This window comes from Bombina bombina, chromosome 2, assembly GCF_027579735.1.
Source record: "Bombina bombina isolate aBomBom1 chromosome 2, aBomBom1.pri, whole genome shotgun sequence".
Lineage (NCBI taxonomy): Eukaryota > Metazoa > Chordata > Amphibia > Anura > Bombinatoridae > Bombina > Bombina bombina.
Genome location: NC_069500.1, coordinates 205212524 through 205237307, shown reverse-complemented (window position 1 = coordinate 205237307; position 24784 = coordinate 205212524). Strand labels below are relative to the sequence as shown.

The window sequence follows — 24784 nt, the reverse complement described above, 5'->3', positions numbered from 1 at the left end:
AAAAAAAAAGAAATATGGCTAGTCATACCTTAAGCAGAAAAGTCTGCCAACTGTTCCCCCAACTGAAGTTATCTCATCTCAACAGTCCTATGTGGAAACAGCAATCGATTTTAGTTACTGTCTGCTAAAATCATCTTCCTCTCACAAACAGAAATCTTCATCCTTTTCTGTTTCAGAGTAAATAGTACATACCAGCACTATTTTAAAATAACAAACTCTTGATAGTAGAATAAAAAACTACAACTAAACACCACATACTCTTCACCATCTCCGTGGAGATGCTGCTTGTTCAGCGGCAAAGAGAATGACTGGGGTGGGCGGAGCCTAGGAGGGACTATATGGACAGCTTTTGCTGTGCTCTTTGCCATTTCCTGTTGGGGAAGAGAATATTCCCACAAGTTATGGATGACGCCGTGGCCCGGACACACCAATGTTGGAGAAAAAGGACTTTTTTTAAAAGTGCGGTACTGATGTTGCTTGACGGCCAAAAAGGTTTGCGGTACACCTATACCTGCAAGACTTGTAATAGCGGCGTTAGGGAAAAAGCAGCATTATGAAGCATAACAATACTTTTTCACTCATAATGCAAAACTCGTAATCTAGCTGTAAAATAGCTGCTCTAAGCAACAAACTATTTTGCTCTTTAAATTATGAAAACAAGTTCTACATATTGTTAATCCAATAACATGAAACACAAAACAATGCAACAAGGATATGTGTGCAAAGTCTGACGTGTGTATCACTTATGGTAAAGTTTTAATATCACTATCTCTTATTGTAACAAAAAAGAAAAAAGTGAATTAGCTGCTTTATTTATATTTATCATCTATATCTTTTATAAAAGGAGCTGCGTCCCCAATACTTATGTATTTTTTTTAATTAATAATAATAAAGCTGATAAAAAAAAAAAAAGGATATGTGTGCAAAATATTTTCACTATCCCACAAAGAACACTACATAGCAACATAAAGAACACTACATAGCAACATAAAGAACACTACATAGCAACATAAAGAACACTACATAGCAACATAAAGAACACTACATAGCAACATAAAGAACACTACAGTACATAGCAACATAAACATTTCTCAAGACAAAATTTCCATACCTAGAGACTTCTTAGCGTATCTCAGCTGAGCAGCGAGGTTTTGAATATTATGCCCTTAATAACATGTGACATATATTTTACCTGTATTGTTTTTGTTAGGAAACCATCCTGTTGTCCAACCCAAAGACAAAGTCACTTCAGGAAAAAATGAAGCAACAGTTTGTAGAAATTCTTTAGGATCCACAGGTTTGGCTTTTCCACCAGGTCCAGGAAGAATATCTGCATTAATCCAAACTGGTTGCTTTATATCAGCCTTCAGAGTGTTTAAAATTTGCATTGATGGCAGCACAGCTTCTATACTGAAAATAAAAAAAGAAACAATTATGAACAATGAAAATACAATAAAAATACAGAAAACATTTTTAAATTACATTTGAGATGAGACCGTGAAATAAAACAGAGAAAATAGAGAAAAAAAAATTCCATTGATATTGGTAGAGGGTGTTAAAAGGGACAGTCTACTCGAAAATTGTTATTGTTTAAAAAGATAAATAATTCCTTTATTACCCATTCCCCAGTTTTGCACAACCAACACTCAGGGCCGTCTTTAATATTGACTGGACCCTGGGCGAAAATTTTCTTGCCCCCCCCCCATGCAATTTCGCTCTCCACCCCAACATCCCAAAAAACAACTAAATCAATTTTTTTTTAATTATTAGCCCAGCAGTGGATTATCCACTGCTGAGCTAATCATTTAAAAAAATGAAATAAATTGCAATATGTGAAACTGGACCTAAGCAGTACTAATAAGTAAATAAATATATAAATTCCTCCACTGTGAATTCATTTAATATTCTTTTGAATGTGATTCTGGTGTGAGGTTAGTTGGTTAAAGAGATTTAGGGCATCCAACAGGAGCAACGCAAGGTAAAGACTGAGGAGGAAGCATGGAGGTGCAGTATAAGTTTACTGACTGGAACAGCAGAACTAAAGCTGTAAAATCTGAGACACAGAGAAAACAAAAACTATAAAAATAAACCTTACATTGATGTGTGAAGTATCAGCATGACACTATACATCAGCCACAGCAGCACATGTCACTTCTTTGCTAGGAACAAGTTCCCTCTCACCTTGCACTAGACAATGCTGCATGGGGAGGGGTGTGTGTGCACTCACTTATTCTTCCCACTGACACCTTTCTACAAAGCACTGTTCCCCTTACAAACTTCAGTTAGTTGATCTTAGGGCCACAGCAGAAAGAGCAGAGCTAAGGGGACCAGCAGACTGGATGCTGTCTGTCCAAGGCTGCATGGATACACTGTGAGATGAGTCACACAGCCTCAAGACTGAATAGAGCAGTGTATGCAGCTGCACAGATGCTCAAATCCTCACATGCTTGCCGCTCCAGCTTTCTGCTGCATGCGCCTACAGTCAGCCCTACTCAGAAACAATCCCTACCACCAGAGCAGTTACCTGGTAACAGTGGTAACCCCAGTAGGACCTTTTATGATGCAGTGGGAATGGCTGGATGCTGAGTTAGGGCTTTGCATTCAGTGCTGCACAGTGCACATCTAAAACAGCACATGGCAATAGCTTAGCATATCACATGACACCGGCACGGTCTGGCACAGTTTAAAAAATATATATATAAGCAGAGTACTTTTGACTGTGACAGTATTAGGACTGAATGTGTGTGTTCCCCATGTCACATCAGCAGTCTGGTATGAACCATAAAAAAAAATATTTTTTTATTTTTTTTTAGGACTCTTGGGCCCCTCAACAGAAACTGGGCCCTGGGCAGCTGCCCCTTTTGCCCTGTGTTAAAGACGGTCCTGCCAACACTATTATATTATTATACTTTTACTTCTATGATTACCCCTCAGACTTTCCCTTATCCTGCCCCTTATCTCAGTGCTTTTTACAAACTTATATTTTAACCAATCAGTGCTGGTTTCGTCATAACCATTATCATTTCCCACGAGAGTGAGCACAATGCTATCTATATGGCATATATAAACTAGCACTGTCTGACTGTGTGCAAAATTGTAAACATCACTGAGGTAAGAGGTGGCCTGCAGGGGCTCGAAAAGAAACAAACATTAATATAACAATGTTGTTTATGCAACGCAGGATTGGCAGTTATCATCTATCTTTCTAAACAATAAAAAAAAAATCAAGTAGACTGTCACTTTAAGGAACAGTAAAGTCAAAATTAAACTTTCATGCTTTAGACAGAGCATACAATTTTAAACAACTTTCCAATATACATTTATTAACAACTTTACTTTGTTCGCTTGGTATTTTTTGTTGAAAAGCATATCTACGTAGGATCAGGAGCCACAATGCACTACTCTGAGTTATATGGCAATTAATGGCTGCACCTATATCCCTCATGTCATTGTCATTGGCCAATTCATTTAGCTAGCTTTGAGTAGTGCATAGCTTCTCTTGCTTTTACTTTTCAACAAAAGATAGGAAAAGAACAAAGCATATTTGATAGATGTCAACTGGAAGCCAATTTAAAAAAAAAAAAACTGCATGAGTCTAATCATGAATATTTAATTTTGACTCTACTGTCCCTTTAAAGGTACAGTATACAAGGTTGGAGATTTACTGGACTCAGATCTGCCTTTCAGCTTTTTTATGGTTGACTATGGACATTTATGTAACCATATGGATGTTATGAAACCAGACCCTGATACAAATGATGTATTTATGTTGTTATATATTATGTAATATGACAAGTGTTCAATAAAAATCTATTTCAATTAAAGGGACAGTATACACCAATTTTCATTTAACTGCATGTAATAGACACTTCTATAAACAAGAAGCTGTATAATAATAGAAGCTCCCAGTTTAGCTCTGTTAAAAAGATTAGCTAGAACTCCCACTGCAAGTGCTTCAATAGCAATAATAGCAGACACCCCCCCCCCCCCATTGCTCTGCATATGAAAAGACTCTTTACACAAACAGCAGCAAGCTGGAGTAGGTATATGTCGGTATTCTCCTAAAACCTTGGGGCTTGGTTAGGAGTCTGAAAATCAGCACAATGTTATTTAAAAATAAGCAAAACTATAGATTTTCTTTTAAAAAAAGCTGTATGGGCTATATAAATGGATCATCTACAAAACATTTATGCAAAGAAAAATCTAGTGTATAATGTCCCTTTAACTCTGAAAAGTTAACATTCTATTTGTCAGCCAGTTACATGGGGTAAAGTATTTAATGTATGTTATGAATATATATATATCAGATCACCACTACAAAACTGCCACTCGGTCCTAGATTCCATTGCTAGTGTAAACTGGTGGTAACAACATGTTTCTACATTAAAGTCTATGGAGATGTTTTATGTTACCGCCAGTGTACACACTTTACACCAGCAATGGGAACTAGCCTAGGCCTCAGTATCAATGACATTTACATTATGTTAACAAATATAAAATGCATTTAACTTTGTAATGGATGTTCCTGTGTTTGAAATAAATATAGTTTTTGTGTTATACGTGTAGAGTGCTACAGTACAGAAACAGGGTTCTGGGAGTTGTCCTTACCAGCCAGTAAGCAATGTATTCAACAGACAAGTCATGTACCAACATGTACTCCCTGTAAGTTTCATAATCAAATAGTAAAACAACTGTGGAATATGCTTTCATTATTTATTTTGCCCATTTTCATGTAATTTGGCCTGAAAATTATGAATTTTCTGATTTTTAGAACAGGAAATGCACACTGCAGACTTCTCAAGGCTAACTCTGCTACATATATCCCTAAATAGCTTCAGGAGATAACTGCAAAACAATGCAGTTAAAATTAATATAATGACCATTGGCCGGATGATCTCCTCCAAATAAGGCAAGTGGTTGGTGGAGTTTGGCTATTTAAAAGCAATTACAGCAATTAAAATGTTATTACGTTTCAAAATGCCCCTTTAAAAGACGCAAAGCAATTTACAACCTGTAGGGATGGGGGAAGCTTCAGAATGTCAGTGGCATAAACCTTATTATTCAAATTTAAATAAAGCTTAAAGGGACATGAAACTGAAAATTCAACTTTCATGGATCAGATAGGGCATGGGATTTTAAAAGACTATTCAATTTACTTCTATTATAAAATATACTTCTTTTTCTTGCTATATTAAAGGGACAGTCTAGTCAAAACTAAACTTTCATGATTTAGATAGGGCATGCAATTTTAAACAATTTCCCAATTTACTTTTATTATCAAATTTGCTTTGCTCTCTTGGTATTCTTTGTTGAAAGCTAAAGCTAGGTAGGCCGTGGACATTTTCCCAGGCTGCAAGGGTTTTTTCTGCTTTTATGCTGAACCTTTTAATAGCTCTCCACAATAAAGAACATTATTTTGATTCATAAGCGCTTTGAGACTCGCTGGTTTTTGCTACTTCGAGGCCTATGCTAATTTCTAAAGCCCTTGAAGGCCGCCTCTTATCTCAGTGCATTTTTACAGTTTTTCGCAGCTAGACAGCGCTAGTTCATGTGTGCCATATAGATAACATTGTGCTCACTTATTGTCTAAAATGCATGTCTGTCAAAAGCACTGAAATAAGGGGGCAGTCTGCGGAGGGGGTTAGATACAAGGGAATCATAGAGGTAAAAAACAGAATTTATGCTTACCTGATAAATTACTTTCTCCAACGGTGTGTCCGGTCCACGGCGTCATCCTTACTTGTGGGATATTCTCTTCCCCAACAGGAAATGGCAAAGAGTCCCAGCAAAGCTGGTCACATGATCCCTCCTAGGCTCCGCCCACCCCAGTCATTCAACCGACGGACAGGAGGAAATATATATAGGAGAAACCATATGATACTGTGGTGACTGTAGTTAGAGAAAATAATATATCAGACCTGATTAAAAAACCAGGGCGGGCCGTGGACCGGACACACCGTTGGAGAAAGTAATTTATCAGGTAAGCATAAATTCTGTTTTCTCCAACATTGGTGTGTCCGGTCCACGGCGTCATCCTTACTTGTGGGAACCAATACCAAAGCTTTAGGACACGGATGAAGGGAGGGAGCAAATCAGGTCACCTAAATGGAAGGCACCACGGCTTGCAAAACCTTTCTTGCCTCCGAAGAAGCAAAAGTATCAAATTTGTAAAATTTGGCAAAAGTGTGCAGTGAAGACCAAGTCGCTGCCTTACATATCTGGTCAACAGAAGCCTCGTTCTTGAAGGCCCATGTGGAAGCCACAGCCCTAGTGGAGTGAGCTGTGATTCGTTCAGGAGGCTGCCGTCCGGCAGTCTCATAAGCCAAACGGATAATGTTTTTAAGCCAAAAGGAAAGAGAGGTAGAAGTCGCTTTTTGACCTCTCCTTTTACCAGAATAAACAACAAACAAGGATGATGTTTGTCTGAAATCTTTAGAAGCCTCTAAATAGAATTTTAGAGCACGGACAACGTCCAAATTGTGTAACAAACGCTCCTTCTTTGAAACTGGATTCGGACACAAAGAAGGTACAACTATCTCCTGGTTAATATTTTTGTTAGAAACAACTTTAGGAAGAAAACCAGGTTTAGTACGCAAAACCACCTTATCTGCATGGAACACCAGATAAGGAGGAGAACACTGCAGAGCAGATAACTCTGAAACTCTTCTAGCAGAAGAGATTGCAACCAAAAACAAAACTTTCCAAGATAGTAACTTAATATCTACGGAATGTAAGGGTTCAAACGGAACCCCTTGAAGAACTGAAAGAACTAGATTTAAACTCCAGGGAGGAGTCAAAGGTCTGTAAACAGGCTTGATCCTAACCAGAGCCTGAACAAATGCTTGAACATCTGGCATAGCTGCCAGTCGTTTGTGTAGTAAGACAGATAAAGCAGAAATCTGTCCCTTTAGAGAACTTGCAGATAATCCTTTCTCCAAACCTTCTTGTAGAAAGGATAGAATCTTAGGAATCTTTATCTTGTTCCATGGCAATCCTTTGGATTCACACCAACAGATATATTTTTTCTATATTTTATGGTAAATTTTTCTAGTTACAGGCTTTCTAGCCTGAATCAGAGTATCTATTACAGAATCTGAAAACCCACGCTTTGATAAAATCAAGCGTTCAATCTCCAAGCCGTCAGCTGGAGGGAAACCAGATTCGGATGTTCGAATGGACCTTGAACAAGAAGGTCCTGTCTCAAAGGCAGCTTCCATGGTGGAGCCGATGACATATTCACCAGGTCTGCATACCAAGTCCTGCGTGGCCACGCAGGAGCTATCAAGATCACCGAAGCCCTCTCCTGATTGATCCTGGCTACCAGCCTGGGAATGAGAGGAAACGGTGGGAATACATAAGCTAGGTTGAAGGTCCAAGGTGCTACTAGTGCATCTACTAGAGTCGCCTTGGGATCCCTGGATCTGGACCCGTAGCAAGGAACCTTGAAGTTCTGACGAGACGCCATCAGATCCATGTCTGGAATACCCCATAATTGAGTTATTTGGGCAAAGATTTCCGGATAGAGTTCCCACTCCCCCGGATGGAATGTCTGACGACTCAGAAAATCCGCTTCCCAATTTTCCACTCCTGGGATGTGGATCGCAGACAAGTGGCAAGAGTGATCCTCCGCCCATTGAATTATTTTGGCCACTTCTTCCATCGCCAGGGAACTCCTTGTTCCCCCCTGATGATTGATATATGCAACAGTCGTCATGTTGTCTGATTGAAACCTTATGAATTTGGCCTTTGCTAGTTGAGGCCAAGCTTTGAGAGCATTGAATATCGCTCTCAGTTCCAGAATGTTTATCGGGAGAAGAGATTCTTCCCGAGACCATAGACCCTGAGCTTTCAGGGGTTCCCAGACCGCGCCCCAGCCCACCAGGCTGGCGTCGGTCGTGACAATTACCCACTCTGGTCTGCGGAAGCTCATTCCCTGTGACAGATTGTCCAGGGTCAGCCACCAACGGAGTGAATCTCTGGTCTTTTGATCTACTTGAATCGTCGGAGACAAGTCTGTATAATCCCCATTCCACTGTCTGAGCATGCACAGTTGTAATGGTCTTAGATGAATTTGTGCAAAAGGAACTATGTCCATTGTTGCAACCATCAATCCTATTACTTCCATGCACTGGGCTATGGAAGGACGAAGAACAGAATGAAGTACTTGACAAGAGCTTAGAATTTTTGATTTTCTGACCTCTGTCAGAAAAATCCTCATTTCTAAGGAATCTATTATTGTTCCCAAGAAGGGAACTCTTGTTGACGGGGACAGAGAACTTTTTTCTTTGCTCACCTTCCATCCGTGAGATCTGAGAAAGGCTAGGACGATGTCCGTATGAGCCTTTGCTTTTGACAGAGACGACGCTTGAATCAGGATGTCGTCCAAGTAAGGCACTACTGCAATGCCCCTTGGTCTTAGAACCGCTAGAAGGGACCCTAGTACCTTTGTGAAAATCCTTGGAGCAGTGGCTAATCCGAATGGAAGTGCCACAAACTGGTAATGCTTGTCCAGAAAAGCGAACCTTAGGAACTGATGATGTTCCTAGTGGATAGGAATATGTAGGTACGCATCCTTTAAATCCACGGTAGTCATAAATTGATTTTCCTGGATAGTAGGTAGAATCGTTCGAATAGTTTCCATTTTGAACGATGGTACCCTGAGAAATTTGTTTAGGATCTTGAGATCCAAAATTGGTCTGAATGTTCCCTCTTTTTTGGGAACTATGAACAGGTTGGAATAAAAACCCATCCCTTGTTCTCTTATTGGAACTGGATGAATCACTCCCATCTTTAACAGGTCTTCTACACAATGTAAGAATGCCTGTCTTTTTATTTGGTTTGAAGATAATTGAGACCTGTGGAACCTTCCCCTTGGGGGTAGTTCCTTGAATTCCAGGAGATAACCTTGAGAAACTATTTCTAGCGCCCAAGGATCCTGAACATCTCTTGCCCAAGCCTGAGCAAAGAGAGAAAGTCTGCCCCCCACCAGATCCGGTCTTGCATTGGTTTCCAGGCTGGTTTGGGTTGTGAAATATTACCCTCTTGCTTAGAGGATGTAGAATTAGAGGCTGGTCCGTTTCTGCGAAAGGGACGAAAATTAGGCTTATTTTTAGCCTTAAAAGACCTATCCTGTGGGAGGGTGTGGCCCTTTCCCCCAGTGATGTCTGAAATAATCTCTTTCAAATCAGGTCCAAATAATGTTTTACCCTTGAAAGGAATGTTAAGCAATTTTGTCTTGGAAGACACATCCGCTGACCAAGACTTTAGCCAAAGCGCTCTGCGCGCTACGATAGCAAACCCTGAATTTTTCGCCGCTAATCTAGCTAATTGCAAAGCTGCATCTAAAATAAAAGAGTTAGCCAATTTAAGTGCTTGAACTCTGTCCATAACCTCCTCATACGAAGATTCTTTATTGAGCGACTTTTCTAGTTCCTCGAACCAGAAACACGCTGCCGTAGTGACAGGAACAATGCATGAAATTGGTTGTAGAAGGTAACCTTGCTGAACAAAAATCTTTTTAAGCAAACCCTCTAATTTTTTATCCATAGGATCTTTGAAAGCACAACTATCTTCGATAGGAATAGTAGTGCGTTTGTTTAGAGTAGAAACCGCCCCCTCGACCTTGGGGACTGTCTGCCATAAGTCCTTTCTGGGGTCGACTATAGGAAATAATTTCTTAAATATAGGGGGGGGGACAAAAGGTATGCCGGGCCTTTCCCACTCTTTATTTACTATGTCCGCCACCCGCTTGGGTATAGGAAAAGCGTCGGGGGGCACCGGAACCTCTAGGAACTTGTCCATCTTACATAACTTCTCTGGAATGACCAAATTGTCACAATCATCCAGAGTAGATAATACCTCCTTAAGCAGTGCGCGGAGATGTTCTAATTTAAATTTAAATGTCACAACATCAGGTTCAGCTTGATGAGAAATCTTTCCTGAATCTGAAATTTCTCCCTCAGACAAAACCTCCCTCATGGCCCCTTCAGATTGGTGTGAGGGTATGACAGAACAATTATCATCAGCGTCCTCTTGCTCTTCAGTGTTTAAAACAGAGCAATCGCGCTTTCTCTGATAAGTAGGCATTTTGGATAAAAGATTTGCTATAGAGTTATCCATTACAGCCGTTAATTGTTGCATGGTAATAAGTATTGGCGCACTAGATGTACTAGGGGCCTCCTGTGTGGGCATAACTGGTGTAGACACAGTAGGGGATGTAGTATCATGTTTACTCCCCTCATTTGAGGAATCATCTTGGGCAATATCATTATCTGTGGCATTACTGTCCTTACCTTGTTTGGACACTATGGCACAATTATCACATAAATTTAAATGGGGAGACACATTGGCTTTCATACATATAGAACATAGCTTATTTGATGGTACAGACATGTTAAACAGGCTTAAACTTGTCAACAAAGCACAAAAAACGTTTTAAAATAAAACCGTTACTGTCACTTTAAATTTCAAACTGAAAACACTTTATTACTGAATATGTGAAAAAGTATGAAGGAATTGTTCAAAATTCACCAAAATTTCACCACAGTGTCTTAAAGCATTAAAAGTATTGCACACCAAATTTCAGAGCTTTAACCCTTAAAATAACGGAACTGGAGCCGTTTTTACATTTAACCCCTATACAGTCCCAGCTATATGCTTTGCTGAGACCCAACCAAGCCCAGAGGGGAATACGATACCAAATGATGCCTTCTATAAGCTTTTTCAGTGATTCTAGCTCCTCACACATGCATCTGCATGCCTTGCTCTCCAAAAACAACTGCGCATTAGTGGCGCGAAAATGAGGCTCTGTCTATAACTAGAAAGGCCCCCATCTGAAAAAGGTGTCCAACACAGTGCCTGCCGTTTTCCTAAACGTTTCCCCAAGATTATAACACCAATAATTAGTTACAATCTGTATAATATGCCTATTAAAGCAATCGTTTTAGCCCAGAAAAATGTCTACCAGTTTTTAAGCCCTTTTGAAGCCCTTTATTCTTTTATGTTAAACTAAGAAAATGGCTTACCGGTCCCCATGAGGGGAAATGACAGCCTTCCAGCATTACATGGTCTTGTTAGAAATATGGCCAGTCATACCTTAAGCAGAAAAGTCTGCTAACTGTTTCCCCCAACTGAAGTTACTTCATCTCAACAGTCCTGTGTGGAAACAGCAATCGATTTTAGTAACTGTCTGCTAAAATCATCTTCCTCTTACAAACAGAAATCTTCATCCTTTTCTGTTTCAGAGTAAATAGTACATACCAGTACTATTTTAAAATAACAAACACTTGATAGAAGAATAAAACTACATTTAAACACCAAAAAACTCTTAACCATCTCCTTGGAGATGTTGCCTGTACAACGGCAAAGAGAATGACTGGGGTGGGCGGAGCCTAGGAGGGAACATGTGACCAGCTTTGCTGGGACTCTTTGCCATTTCCTGTTGGGGAAGAGAATATCCCACAAGTAAGGATGACGCCGTGGACCGGACACACCAATGTTGGAGAAAGTATATTAATATACCCATGCTGGTTATGCAAAACTGGGGAATAGGTAATAAATGGATTATCTATCTTTTTAAGCAATAACAATTCTGGATTAGGCTGTCCCTTTAAGAAACATAGCTAAGTAGGCTCAGGAGAAGAAGTGAACTATTGGGAACTCAACTGTGATTGGTGGATTTACAATGGCTCACCAGATGTGCTCAGCCAGGGTCCAATAGTGCATTGCTACCCTGGGTTAAACACAACTGCAATAATAAAACACTAACACATTATAGCTTTTTCTTTGTACTCTTTTTTTTCCTTTAAGGGGACATGAAAGACAAAATAAAATTTTTATGATTCAGACAGAACATGCTATTTAACAACATTTTCAAATGTACCTTTTTCATTTGATATCCTTTGCTCTTTTCCATGAGACCATACCACAGTAGGCTCAGGAGTGTGCAAGGGACTCGAATACTGTTATAAACATTGTTGCAAACAAACTGCTGACATACAATGCTCAATACGTGTGTTCACTCTTGAGCCTACCTACGTATGCTCTTGTGGAAAAAAGTCAAGATTAAAACAAGGATACTAAGAGAAAGCGAGACATTTACTAAAAGAAGTAACCTGGATTTTTTTTAACTTGTATGTTCTGTATGAATTTTTTCATGAACACTTAATTTTGAGAAATCAAGGGTTTAATCCAGACAGAAAACATATCTTAAAGGGATTTTTTTTCTTTTATTATCCAGTTTGTTTCTATTATTAAATGTTGTGTTATTCTCTTATTATCCTTTGTTGGAACACACTACTAAGTGCTAGCTGGTAATTGGTGGCTTTATACATATGACTCTTTTCATTGGCTCACTAGATATGTTCAGCTAGCTCCCAGTAGTGCATTGCTGCTCTAGAGCTGACTTCAACAAAATTTTACCCTGGGAACGAAGACAATTTGATCATTTAAACCACATTATTTAATTTGCTTTTTTTCTTTTCATTTCCTTTGTTGAAAAGCATACCTGGGTAGTAGTCCACTGCTGCTCCTTCAACAAGAATACCAAGAAAATGAAGCAAATTTGATAATATAAGTAAAGTGCAAAGTTGTTTAAAATTTGAATCATAAAAGAAAAAATTGTGTTTCATGTCCCTTTAAACCGCATGCTCTATATGAATCACACTCATGCCCCTTTATTGGTTGTGGGTTGCTTACCAAGCTACAAATGTTTTTGTTAGTATTCTAAACATACTAAATAAATGCAAATAATCCCTAGCAATGCAGGCAGTTTATAGGTCACGAACAACAGTTATAAAATGTTTGTCAGTCCTTTTTAACTCAGCAGCATTTAAGCTTTTCTGGCTAGACTGTAGATTTACCATTTCTTTGTTATCATGAAAATAACTTCAAATCAAATTAACACTCTGCATGGTACACTCACTCTAAATACAGATTGAAGAAAATGAAAGAATGTATTTATAGAACTTTAATATATTCTAGTCTCACTTGAAATAAAATATATAAAAAGAGCTAATTACCTGTAGATAAGCTGTGAGGTTGTGATAATAAAACTTGCATATTTTTTTTTTTAACTATAAAAGTAATAATAAGAATTTACACTGGACAATCGTTGCTAACTTTTAAAAAAATTTTTTTTTGAGCAAATCACATGTATATTGTAAAAATGCTTCTAATAGACTGTGAAATACACTACTATTCTTACTCATTTTTACTTTAAACATTTTAGATTGAAACTAGAATGAAATGTGTGCTTGTGTATAACAGATATTGTAGTAGCTAAGGACAGCTCATCTAATAGCACTGACTAATAGGGAAAATATAACAAATGCATTAATGCAATTGTGATTTGCCTGAACCATCACTTTCTATGGAAACTTGAACATAGAATTTGTCATCAATATCTAGTATTCTGCATTTATATAATAAGATACTGGAATTCTGTATATATATTACATTGTTTGTGTGCTTGTATCTTAATATTATACAATAATAGTGCCCCTTAGTTATTGATGTTCAATCAGAATGTCATTGTTTTATTTTTCTAATGTCAAGAGACAGTGACACATGCCTGCCAAATCACTGGTCATTTTCTGCTTGGGAGCAGCAAGGTTTGCATGAAACTACAGTATACCTATTTGTTTAACCGTTTTGCAGAGGTTAAAACACTGAGGGCTACATTACAAGTGGAGCTCAAAATTATCACGCTCCCACAAACGAGCAAATTTGCCCGTTTGCGGGAGCGAGATAATTATCCAGCCATTACAAGTGGCTGTTTATTGCTACAGCAAGCTCGCAGTAGCAATTAGTGATCAGATCTCTGGTTAATTTTATAAATCTGCCCCAAATGCCCTAAAATACTGTCTTGTGTAGTTTATTAAAAAGTAAAGATGGCAACATCTTTATTTTTCTCTTGTAAGGTGTATCCAGTCCACTGATTCATCCTTTACTTGTGGCAAAGAGAGCACAGAGCAGAGCTGTCCATATAGCTCCCCCTCTAGCTCCACCCCCCAGTCATTCTCTTTGCCGGCTCTAAGCAATCGGAAGGGTAAAGTGAATGTGGTGTTAGAATTGTAGTTTTTATCTTCTACAAGCAAAAGTTTGTTATTTTAAATGGTACCGGTGTGTACTATTTACTCTCTAGCAGAAATTAGATGAAGATTTCTGCAGACAGGGAGGAAGATGATTTTAGCATGTTGTAACTAAAATCCACTGCTGTTCCCACAAAGGACTAAGGAGTACAAGAAAACTTCAGTTGGGGGGAACGGTTTGCAGGTTAGGCTGCAATAAGGTATGTTCAGTCAATTATTTCTAGACAAGACTGTGATAATGCTGGAAAAGACTGACAAGATCCCCATGAGGGAAGGGTAAGCTGTATTCAGAGACTATGTATGGAATTGCTAGCTTACATTACAGGGCTAATTTATGCTGGTTGACACTGCTTAATGACAAACGGTTTTTATTAGAAAAATATCGTTTCTGAGACACTTTGAAGGTTCCTCTGGGTTTCTTTCAGGGGTTGTTACCCACATGGCTATTATTAAAACACTTAGGAGTGTTTCTTTAGGCCTCAAAGCACGGGAGTAAGGTGGGAGGGGCCTAATTTCGCGCCTCAGATGCGCAGTTATATTGACTAGAACTTCAGGCTGTCTTCACATGGAGGGTCCTGCTACAGTTTGAGGGCCCATAAGAAGCTTTTTCCCCACAAATCTGACTCCTAAGGGAACGTAGGGCCACAGCAGAGCTGTGGCAAGGTGCTGAAGTTATTTTTACCGGTCTTTTGCTTACTATTGATCCGGTTTGGGCATTAAGGGGTTAATCGTTTTTATTGCTAGGGGTGCAATCTTACTAATGCTTTAGGCACATACTGTGAAAATTTCGAAAAAGTTTGCTGCATTTTTCACTGTTTTGGATAATTGTGTGCCTTTTTCATCTCTTAAAGGCACAGTAACGTTTTTTTGCAAAGTGTGTTTTTACTTGATTAAAGTGTTTTCTAAGCCTGTTTGTCTTACTACTAGTCTGTTAAACATGTCTGACACCAAGGAAAATCCTTGTTCAATGTGTTTAGAAGCCATGGTGGAACCCCCTCTCAGAATGTGTCCCACTTGTACTGATATGTCTATACATTTTAAAGATCATATTGTTGCACTTAAAAATGTGGCCCAAGATGATTCTCAGACAGAAGGTAATGAGGTTAGCCCGTTAACCTCTCCACAAGTGTCACAACCAGTTACGCCCGCTCAAGCGACGCCTAGCACCTCTAGCGCATCTAACTCTTTTACCTTACAAGACTTGGCGGCAGTTATGGATAATACCCTCTCAGTGTTTTTATCTAAACTGCCCATGTTACCTGCAAAGCGTGATAGCTCTGTTTTAAGAACAGATTATGAGCATTCTGACGCTTTAGTAGCCGTATCCGATATACACTCACAACGCTCTGAAATGGGGGCGAGGGATGTGCTGTCGGAGGGAGAAATTTCCGATTCGGGAAATGTTGCTCCTCAGACAGACTCAGATATGTTGGCTTTTAAATTTAAACTAGAACACCTCCGCTTATTGCTCTGGGAGGTATTAGTTACTCTGGACGACTGCGACCCTATGGTGGTTCCAGAGAAATTGTGTAAAATGGAAAAGTACCTAGAAGTTCCTGTTTACACTGATGTGTTCCCGGTCCCTAAGAGGATTGCGGATATCGTTACTAGGGAGTGGGATAAACCAGGTATTCCCTTCGTTCCCCCTCCGGTTTTTAGGAAAATGTTCCCCATATCTAACCCCATACGGGACTTGTGGCAGACGGTCCCTAAGGTGGAGGGGGCTGTTTCTTCACTTGCTAAACGCACAACTATACCAATCGAAGACAGTTGTGCTTTTAAAGACCCTATGGATAAAAAATTAGAGGGTTTACTTAAGAAAATTTTTGTTCAACAAGGTTTTCTTCTCCAACCTATTGCGTGCATTGTTCCTGTAACCACTGCAGCTGCTTTCTGGTTCGAGGCGCTGGAAGATGCGCTCCAGACGGAGACCTCATATGAGGACATTATGGACAGAGTTAAGGCTCTTAAGCTGGCTAATTCTTTTATCACAGATGCCGCTTTCCAACTAGCTAAGTTAGCGGCAAAAAATTCAGGTTTCGCCATTTTGGCGCGCAGGGCGCTATGGCTGAAGTCCTGGTCGGCCGATGTGTCGTCAAAATCCAAACTATTGAACATCCCTTTCAAAGGAAAGACCCTCTTCGGGCCTGAATTGAAAGAGATTATTTCAGAAATCACTGGGGGAAAAGGCCATGCTGTCCCCCAAGACAAGTCCTTAAAGACAAAGAATAAACAAAATAATTTTCGTTCCTTTCGGAATTTCAGGAGTGGTCTCGCTTCATCCTTCCCTGCTGCAAAGTAAGAGGGTAACACTTCACAACCCAGGGCAGCCTGGAAACCTTACCAGGGCTGGAACAAGGGTAAACAGGCCAAGAAGCCTGCAGCTGCCTCCAAGACAGCATAATGGGGTAGCCCCAGATCCGGGACCGGATCTAGTAGGGGGCAGACTCTCTCTCTTCGCTCAGGCCTGGGCAAGAGACGTACACAATCCCTGGGCCTTAGAGATTGTATCCCTGGGATATCTTCTAGAATTCAAGGACTCCCCTCCAAGGGGAAGGTTCCACATTTCTTGTTTGTCTACAGACCAGACAAAGAAAGAGGCGTTCTTACGCTGTGTAGAAGACCTACATACAATGGGAGTGATCCACCCAGTTCCAATTGCGGAACAAGGGCTCGGTTTTTACTCAAACCTGTTTGTGGTTCCCAAGAAAGAAGGAACTTTCAGACCAATCCTGGATCTCAAAATTCTAAACAAATTCCTCAGAGTCCCATCATTCAAGATGGAGACCATTCGGACAATCTTACCAATGATCCAGGAGGGTCAATATATGACTACCGTGGATCTAAAGTCTCATACGGAAATTGTAGTGGCCTTTCTGAGGTCTCACGGGTGGAAGGTGAACATCAAAAAGAGTTCTCTCTCCCCCCTCACAAGAGTTCCCTTCCTAGGAACCCTAATAGACTCGGTAGAAATGAAAATATTTCTGACGGAGGTCAGAAAGTTAAAACTTTTAACTACTTGCCGAGCTCTTCATTCCATTCCTCGGCCATCTGTAGCTCAGTGCATGGAGACAATCGGACTAATGGTAGCGGCAATGGACATAGTCCCTTTTGCACGGATACACCTCAGACCACTGCAACTATGCATGCTCAAACAGTGGAATGGGGATTATGCAGATTTGTCTCCTCAAATACAGTTGGACCAGGGGACCAGAGATTCTCTTCTCTGGTGGTTGTCTCAGGATCACCTGTCTCAGGGAATGTGTTTCCGCAGACCAGAGTGGATCATCGTAACGACCGACGCCAGTCTGTTGGGCTGGGGTGCAGTCTGGGACTCCCTGAAAGCTCAGGGCTTATGGTCTCGGGAAGAAGCTCTTCTCCCGATAAACATTCTGGAACTGAGGGCGATATTCAACGCGCTTCAGCCAAATTCATCAGGTTTCAGTCGGACAACATCACGACTGTAGCTTACATCACTCATCAAGGCGGGACAAGGAGTTCCCTAGCAATGATGGAAGTAACCAAAATAATCAGATGGGCGGAGGATCACTCTTGCCATCTCTCAGCAATTCACATCCCAGGAGTAGACAACTGGGAGGCGGATTTTCTAAGTCGTCAGACTTTTCACCCGGGGGAGTGGGAACTCCACCGGAGGTTTTTGCCCAGCTGACTCAGCTATGGGGCAGTCCAGAATTGGATCTGATGGCGTCCCGTCAGAACACCAAACTTCCTCTTTACGGGTCCAGGTCCCGGGATCCCCAGGCGGTGCTGATAGATGCTCTAGCAGCGCCTTGGTCCTTCAATCTGGCCTATGTTTTTCCACCGTTTCCTCTCTTCCCTCGTCTGGTTGCCAGAATCAAGCAGAAGAGGGCTTCGGTGATTCTAATAGCGCCTGCGTGGCCACGCAGGACTTGGTATGCAGACCTAGTGGACATGTCATCTGTGCCACCATGGACACTGCCAATGAGGCAGGACCTTCTAATACAGGGTCCTTTCAAACATCCAAATCTAATTTCTCTGCGTCTGACTGCTTGGAGATTGAACGCCTAATTCTATCAAAGCGTGGTTTCTCTGAGTCGGTTATTGATACCCTGATTCAGGCTAGAAAGCCTGTCACCAGGAAAATCTACCATAAGATTTGGCGAAAATATATTTTTTGGTGCGAATCCAAGGGTTACTCATGGAGTAAGGTTAGGATTCCCAGGATTTTGTCCTTTCTCCAAGAAGGATTGGAGAAAGGATTATCAGCTAGTTCCTTAAAGGGACAAATATCTGCTTTGTCTATTCTTTTACACAAACGTCTGGCAGAGGTACCAGACGTTCAAGCGTTTAGTCAGGCTTTAGTCAGAATCAAGCCTGTTTATAGACCTGTGGCTCCGCCATGGAGTCTGAATTTAGTTCTTTCTGTTCTGCAAGGGGTTCCGTTTGAACCTTTACATTCCATAGATATTAAACTGTTATCTTGGAAAGTTTTGTTTTTGGTAGCTATTTCTTCTGCTCGAAGAGTTTTGGAGTTATCTGCTTTACAGTGTGATTCACCTTACCTGGTGTTCCATGCAGATAAGGTAGTTTTGCGTACCAAACCCGGTTTTCTTCCTAACGTTGTGTCTAATAAGAATATTAACCAGGAAATTGTTGTTCCTTCTCTGTGTCCTAATCCTTCGTCGAAGAAGGAACGTCTGTTACACAATCTTGATGTGGTTCGTGCTTTAAAGTTCTATTTACAAGCAACTAAGGAATTCAGACAAACAACTTCTTCGTTTGTTATCTATTCTGGTAAGAGGAGAGGTCAGAAGGCGACCGCTACCTCTCTTTCCTTTTGGCTGAAAAGCATCATCCGTTTGGCCTATGAGACTGCTGGCCAGCAGCCTCCTGAAACAATTACTGCTCATTCTACCAGAGCAGTGGCTTCCACATGGGCTTTTAAAAATGAGGCTTCTGTTGAACAGATTTGTAAGGCAGCGACTTGGTCTTCGCTGCATACTTTTTCCAAATTTTACAAATTCGATATTTTTGCTTCTTCGGAAGCTATTTTTGGGAGAAAAGTTTTACAAGCAGTGGTGCCTTCCGTTTAAGGTACCTGTCTTGTTCCCTCCCTTCATCCGTGTCCTAAAGCTTTGGTATTGGTATCCCACAAGTAAAGGATGAATCCGTGGACTGGATACACCTTACAAGAGAAAACAGAATTTATGCTTACCTGATAAATTACTTTCTCTTGTGGTGTATCCAGTCCACGGCCCGCCCTGCCATTTTAAGACAGGTGTTTTTTTATTTTTAAACTACAGTCACCACTGCACCCTATGGTTTCTCCTTTTTCTTCCTAACCTTCGGTCGAATGACTGGGGGGTGGAGCTAGAGGGGGAGCTATATGGACAGCTCTGCTGTGTGCTCTCTTTGCCACTTCCTGTTGGGAAGGAGAATATCCCACAAGTAAAGGATGAATCCGTGGACTGGATACACCACAAGAGAAAGTAATTTATCAGGTAAGCATAAATTCTGTTTTTTAATAAAATTACTACACTAGGCAGTATTTTGGGGTTAAAGTTGGTGGGAGTGGGATGTTAGACAAAAAACAGCACTGAAAAGTGCCTTTACATTGCAGTCTATGGGAACTGTGTGTTCCCTGTAAATATATATGTATATGCTTATATAGATATATATTTAATTGCTGCCATTGCTGCGCAACTTGAAGTTCTGATGCCATCTGTGAGGAGCCTATGGAAGCGCGCTCTTGTGAGCACAATGCTTCCTAGCAATGCGAACGCAAGCTCGTGTAGACATGTGCAATTCGTTTTTGGCCGAATTTTGGCCAATTCCGAGACTCAAATGAATCTGAATTTACTAATCGGCGCCATAACTAAAATCCCGACAATTTTTGAAAATTAATAAATCAGCTTCCGAATTATCAGATCCATTCTTTAGTCATATTCAGAATTTGTCATTGTTCTAATCTAAACAGCAGTTCCCCGACATCGCCGACACTAACTAAATCACTAAATAAAGCTATTAACCCCTAAACTGCCATTAACTATTAACCCCTAAACTGCCGAATTTTGGCCAATTCCGAGACTCAAATGAATCTGAATTTACTAATCGGCGCCATAACTAAAATCCCGACAATTTTTGAAAATTAATAAATCAGCTTCCGAATTATCAGATCCATTCTTTAGTCATATTCAGAATTTGTCATTGTTCTAATCTAAACAGCAGTTCCCCGACACTAACTAAATCACTAAATAAAACTATTAACCCCTAAACTGCCATTCCCTGACATTAATAACACTAACTAAACCTATTAACCCCTAAACCGCAGTTCCCCGACACTTACTAAACCTATTAACCCCGACATCGCCAAAACTAAATAAACCTATTAACCTCTAAACCACAGTTCCCCGAAACAAATTAAACCTATTAACCCCTAAATCGCGGTTCCCAAACATCGCCAACACTAACAAAACCTATTAACGCTTAAACCGCAGTTCTGAAACATCGCCAACACTACTAAACCTATTAACCCCTAAACCGCAGTTCCCCGATATCGCCGACACTAACTAAAACACTAAATAAACCTATTAACCCCTAAACCACGGTTCCCAATCATCTCCAACACAAACTAAACCTATTAACCCCTAAACCACCGTTTCCAAACATCGCCAACACTAACTAAACCTACTAACCCCTAAACCGCAGTTCCCCGATATCGCTGACACTAACTAAACCTATTAACCCCTAAACCACCATACACAAACATCACAAACACTAAATAAACCTATTAACCCCTAAACCGCTGTACACCCACATCGCCAACACTAACTAAACCTATTAACCCCTAAACCCCCACCCCCCCACATCGCAACAACCTAAATTAAACTATATTAACCATTAAACCTAACACCCCCTAACTTTAACATAATTAAAATACACCTAAATTAAAGTTACAATTATTAACTACCTATTTAAAAATAAATACAAACTTACCTGTGAAATAAAAATAAAACCTAAGCTAGGCTACAATATAACTATTTACTAACTACCTAGTTAAAAAAAATACATACTTACCTGTGAAATAAAAATAAAATCTTAACTTACACTAATAAAACCTAACATTACTAAAAATAAAAAACCCTAACATTACTAAAAAATTAAAACTACAATTACAAAAAAATACCATTACAAAAAATAACAAACGAAATTATCCAAAACAATAAAAATTATTCCTATTCTAATACCCCGTTTAAAAAACACCCCAAAATTTAAAAAAACCTAATCTATAATAAACTACCAAGGGCCCTTAAAAGGGCCTTTTGTAGGGCATTACCCTAAAGTTAACAGCTCTTTTGCTAAAAAATTATAACAAACACCCCCTAACTAAAAAGAAAACTAATCTACCCATTGCCCTGAAAAGGGCATTCAGCTCTTTTACTGCCCTTCAAAGGGCATTCAGCTATTTTTCGGCTCATTAAATAAAAAGAAAAGCCCTAATCTAAAATAAAAAAAACACCCCAAAAAAACATACCTAACACTAACCGCAAAATCGGTACTCACAGTTGCTGAAGTCCGGTGAAAGATCTTCATCCCAGCGGTGAAGCATCTTCATCCAGACAGCTCCATCGGTATCCATCGCGGGACCGTCATTTTCTATCTTCATCCCAGCAAAGGCCGAGCAGTTGGTGGATGCGCAGAGGCTGAGGTCCAGGCGGAGTTCCATCGGTCTGACGAGGAGGTCCTCTTCATGCAATCGACTGCCCCACACTGAAGATTGAATGCAAGGTATCCCTTTTATATTGGTGTACAGTTGCATTCCTATTGGCTGAACAGCCAATAGGATTTAAGCAGCTCTCATTCCTATTGGCTGATTTGAATTTTACATCCAAAAGGAATGCAACGGTACCCCAATATAAAAGGGATGAAGATCTTTCGCCGGACTTCAGCAACTGTGAGTATCGATTTGGGGGTTAGTGTTAGGTATTTTTTGGGGGTGTTTTTTTTTTAGATTAGGGCATTTTTTAAATAATGGGCCTGAAAAAGAGCTGAATGCCCATTTAAGGGTAATGCCCATACAAATGTAATGTTTGTAATTTTAGGGGGTGTTTGTTGTAATTTTTTAGCAAAAGAGCTGTTAACTTTAGGGCGATGCACTACAAAAGGCCCTTTTAAGAGCTATTGGTAGTTTATTATAGATTAGTTTTTTTTTTATTTTTGGGTGTTTTTTTTTTTTTTAAACGGGGTATTAGAATAGAAATAATTTTTATTATTTTGGGTAATTTCGTTTGTTATTTTTTCTTGTAATGGGATTTTTTTTCTTTTTTTGGCTGTTTTTTTTTTTAGATTAGGCATTTTTTATTTTAATGAGCTGAAAAAGAGCCGAATGCCCTTTTAAGAGCAATGCCCATACATATGCCCTTTTCGGGACAATGGGTAGATTAGGTTTATTTTTATTTTGTAGGTTTGGTGGGTGGGGGTTTGTAATGTTAGGGGGTGTTTCTTTATATATTTTATTGCAAAAGAGCTGTTAACTTTAGGGCAATGCCCAACAAAAGGCCCTTTTAAGGGCCCTTGGTAGTTTATTATAGACTAGTCCTAAAGCCCGTTCACACGGGCCATTTTTTGCAGTACAGCGGTCCCACCTCTTGCACTCTCTCCCTTCCCCTCTCTTTTGCTGTCTCTCTCCCCCTCTCTTTTGAGCTTTCTCTCTCCCCCCTCTCTTTTGAGCTCTCTCTCCCCCCTCTTTTTTGCGCTCTCTCTCCCCCTCTCTTTTGCGCTCTTTCTCCCCCCTCTCTTTTGCGCTCTCCCCCCCTCTATTTTGAGCTCTCTCCCCATCTCTTTTGAGCTCTTTCTCTCCCCCCTACTCTTTTGCGCTCTCTCTCTCCCCCTCTCTTTTGCGCTCTCTCTCTCCCCCTCTCTTTTGCGCTCTCTCTCCTCCCTTTGGCGCTCTCTCTCTCCCACCCTTTCTTTTGCGCTCTCTCTCCCCCTCTCTTTGGCGCTCTCTCTCCACCCTCTCTTTTGCGCTCTCTCTCCCCCTCTCTTTTGCGCTCTTCCGCCCTCTCTTTTGTGCTCTCTCCCCCTCTCTTTTGCTGTCTCTCTCCCCCTCTCTCTTTTGCTGTCTCTCTCCCCCTCTCTCTTTTGCTGTCTCTCTCCCCCCTCTCTTTTGCTGTCTCTCTCCCCCCTCTCTCTTTTGCTGTTTCTCTCCCCCCTCTCTCTGTTGCTGTTTCTCTCCCCCCTCTCTCTGTTGCTGTCTCTCTCCCCCCTCTCTTTTGCTGTCTCTCTCCCCTCCTCTATTTTGAGCTCTCTCCCCATCTCTTTTGCGCTCTCTCCCCCCCCTCTATTTTGAGCTCTCTCCCCATCTCTTTTGAGCTCTTTCTCTCCCCCCTACTCTTTTGCGCTCTCTCCCCTACTCTTTTGCGCTCTCTCTCTCCCCCTCTCTTTTGCGCTCTCTCTCTCCCCCTCTCTTTTGCGCTCTCTCTCTCCTCTCTTTGGCGCTCTCTCTCTCCCACCCTTTCTTTTGCGCTCTCTCTCCCCCTCTCTTTGGCGCTCTCTCTCCACCCTCTCTTTTGCGCTCTCTCTCCCCCTCTCTTTTGCGCTCTTCCGCCCTCTCTTTTGTGCTCTCTCCCCCTCTCTTTTGCTGTCTCTCTCCCCTCTCTCTTTTGCTGTCTCTCTCCCCCTCTCTCTTTTGCTGTCTCTCTCCCCCCTCTCTTTTGCTGTCTCTCTCCCCCTCTCTCTGTTGCTGTTTCTCTCCCCCCTCTCTCTGTTGCTGTCTCTCTCCCCCCCTCTCTTTTGCTGTCTCTCTCCCCCTCTCTTTTGCGCTCTCTCTCTCCCCCTCTCTTTTGCGATCTCTCTCTCCCCCTCTCTTTTGCGCTCTCTCTCTCCCCCCCTCTCTTTTGCGCTCTTTCTCCCCCTCTCTTTTGCGCTCTCTCTCTCCTCCCTCTCTTTTGCGATCTCTCTCTCCCCCCTCTCTTTTGCGCTCTCTCTCTCCCCCTCTCTTTTGCGCTCTTTCTCCCCCTCTCTTTTGCGCTCTCTCTCCCCCCCTCTTTTGCGCTCTCTCTCCCCCCTCTCTTTTGCGCTCTCTCCCCCTCTCTTTTGCGCTCTCTCTCCCCCCTCTCTTTTGCGCTCTCTCTCCCCCCTCTCTTTTGCGCTCTCTCACCCCCCCTCTCTTTTGCGCTCTCACCCCCTCTCTTTTGCGCTCTCTCTCCACCCCTCTCTTTTGTGCTCTCTCTCCCCCTTCTCTTTTGCGCTCTTCCCCCCTTCTCTTTTGCGCTCTCTCTCTCCCCTCTTTTGCGCTCTCTCTTCCCCTCTTTTGCGCTCTCTCTTCCCCCCTCTCTTTTGCGCTCTCTCTCCCCCCTCTCTTTTGCGCTCCTCCCCCCTCTCTTTTGTGCTCTCTCCCCCCTCTCTTTTGCTGTCTCTCTCCCCCTCTCTCTTTTGCTGTCTCTCTCCCCCCTCTTTTGCCGTCTCTCTCCCCCCTCTCTTTTGCTGTCTCTCTCCCCCCTCTCTTTTGCGCTCTCTCTCCCCCCTCTCTTTTGCGCTCTTCCCCCCTCTCTTTTACTCTCTCTCCCCCTCTCTTTTGCTGTCTCTCTCCCCCTCTCTCTTTTGCTGTCTCTATCCCCCTCTCTCTTTTGCTGTCTCTCTCCCCCCCTCTCTTTTGCTGTCTCTCTCCCCCTCTCTCTTTTGCTGTCTCTCTCCCCCTCTCTTTTGCTGTC

At 41.3% G+C, this 24784-nt stretch overlaps 1 protein-coding gene across 1 annotated transcript in view; it reads right to left on the bottom strand.

Annotated features, from left to right (window-relative positions):
• FAM151B (family with sequence similarity 151 member B) overlaps nt 1–24784 on the bottom strand; it is a 238237-nt gene that overhangs the window by 138923 nt on the left and 74530 nt on the right. Inside the window, 1 exon segment of the mRNA XM_053699712.1 lies at nt 1193–1410. Within this exon segment, the coding sequence (XP_053555687.1) occupies nt 1193–1410 (218 nt within the window).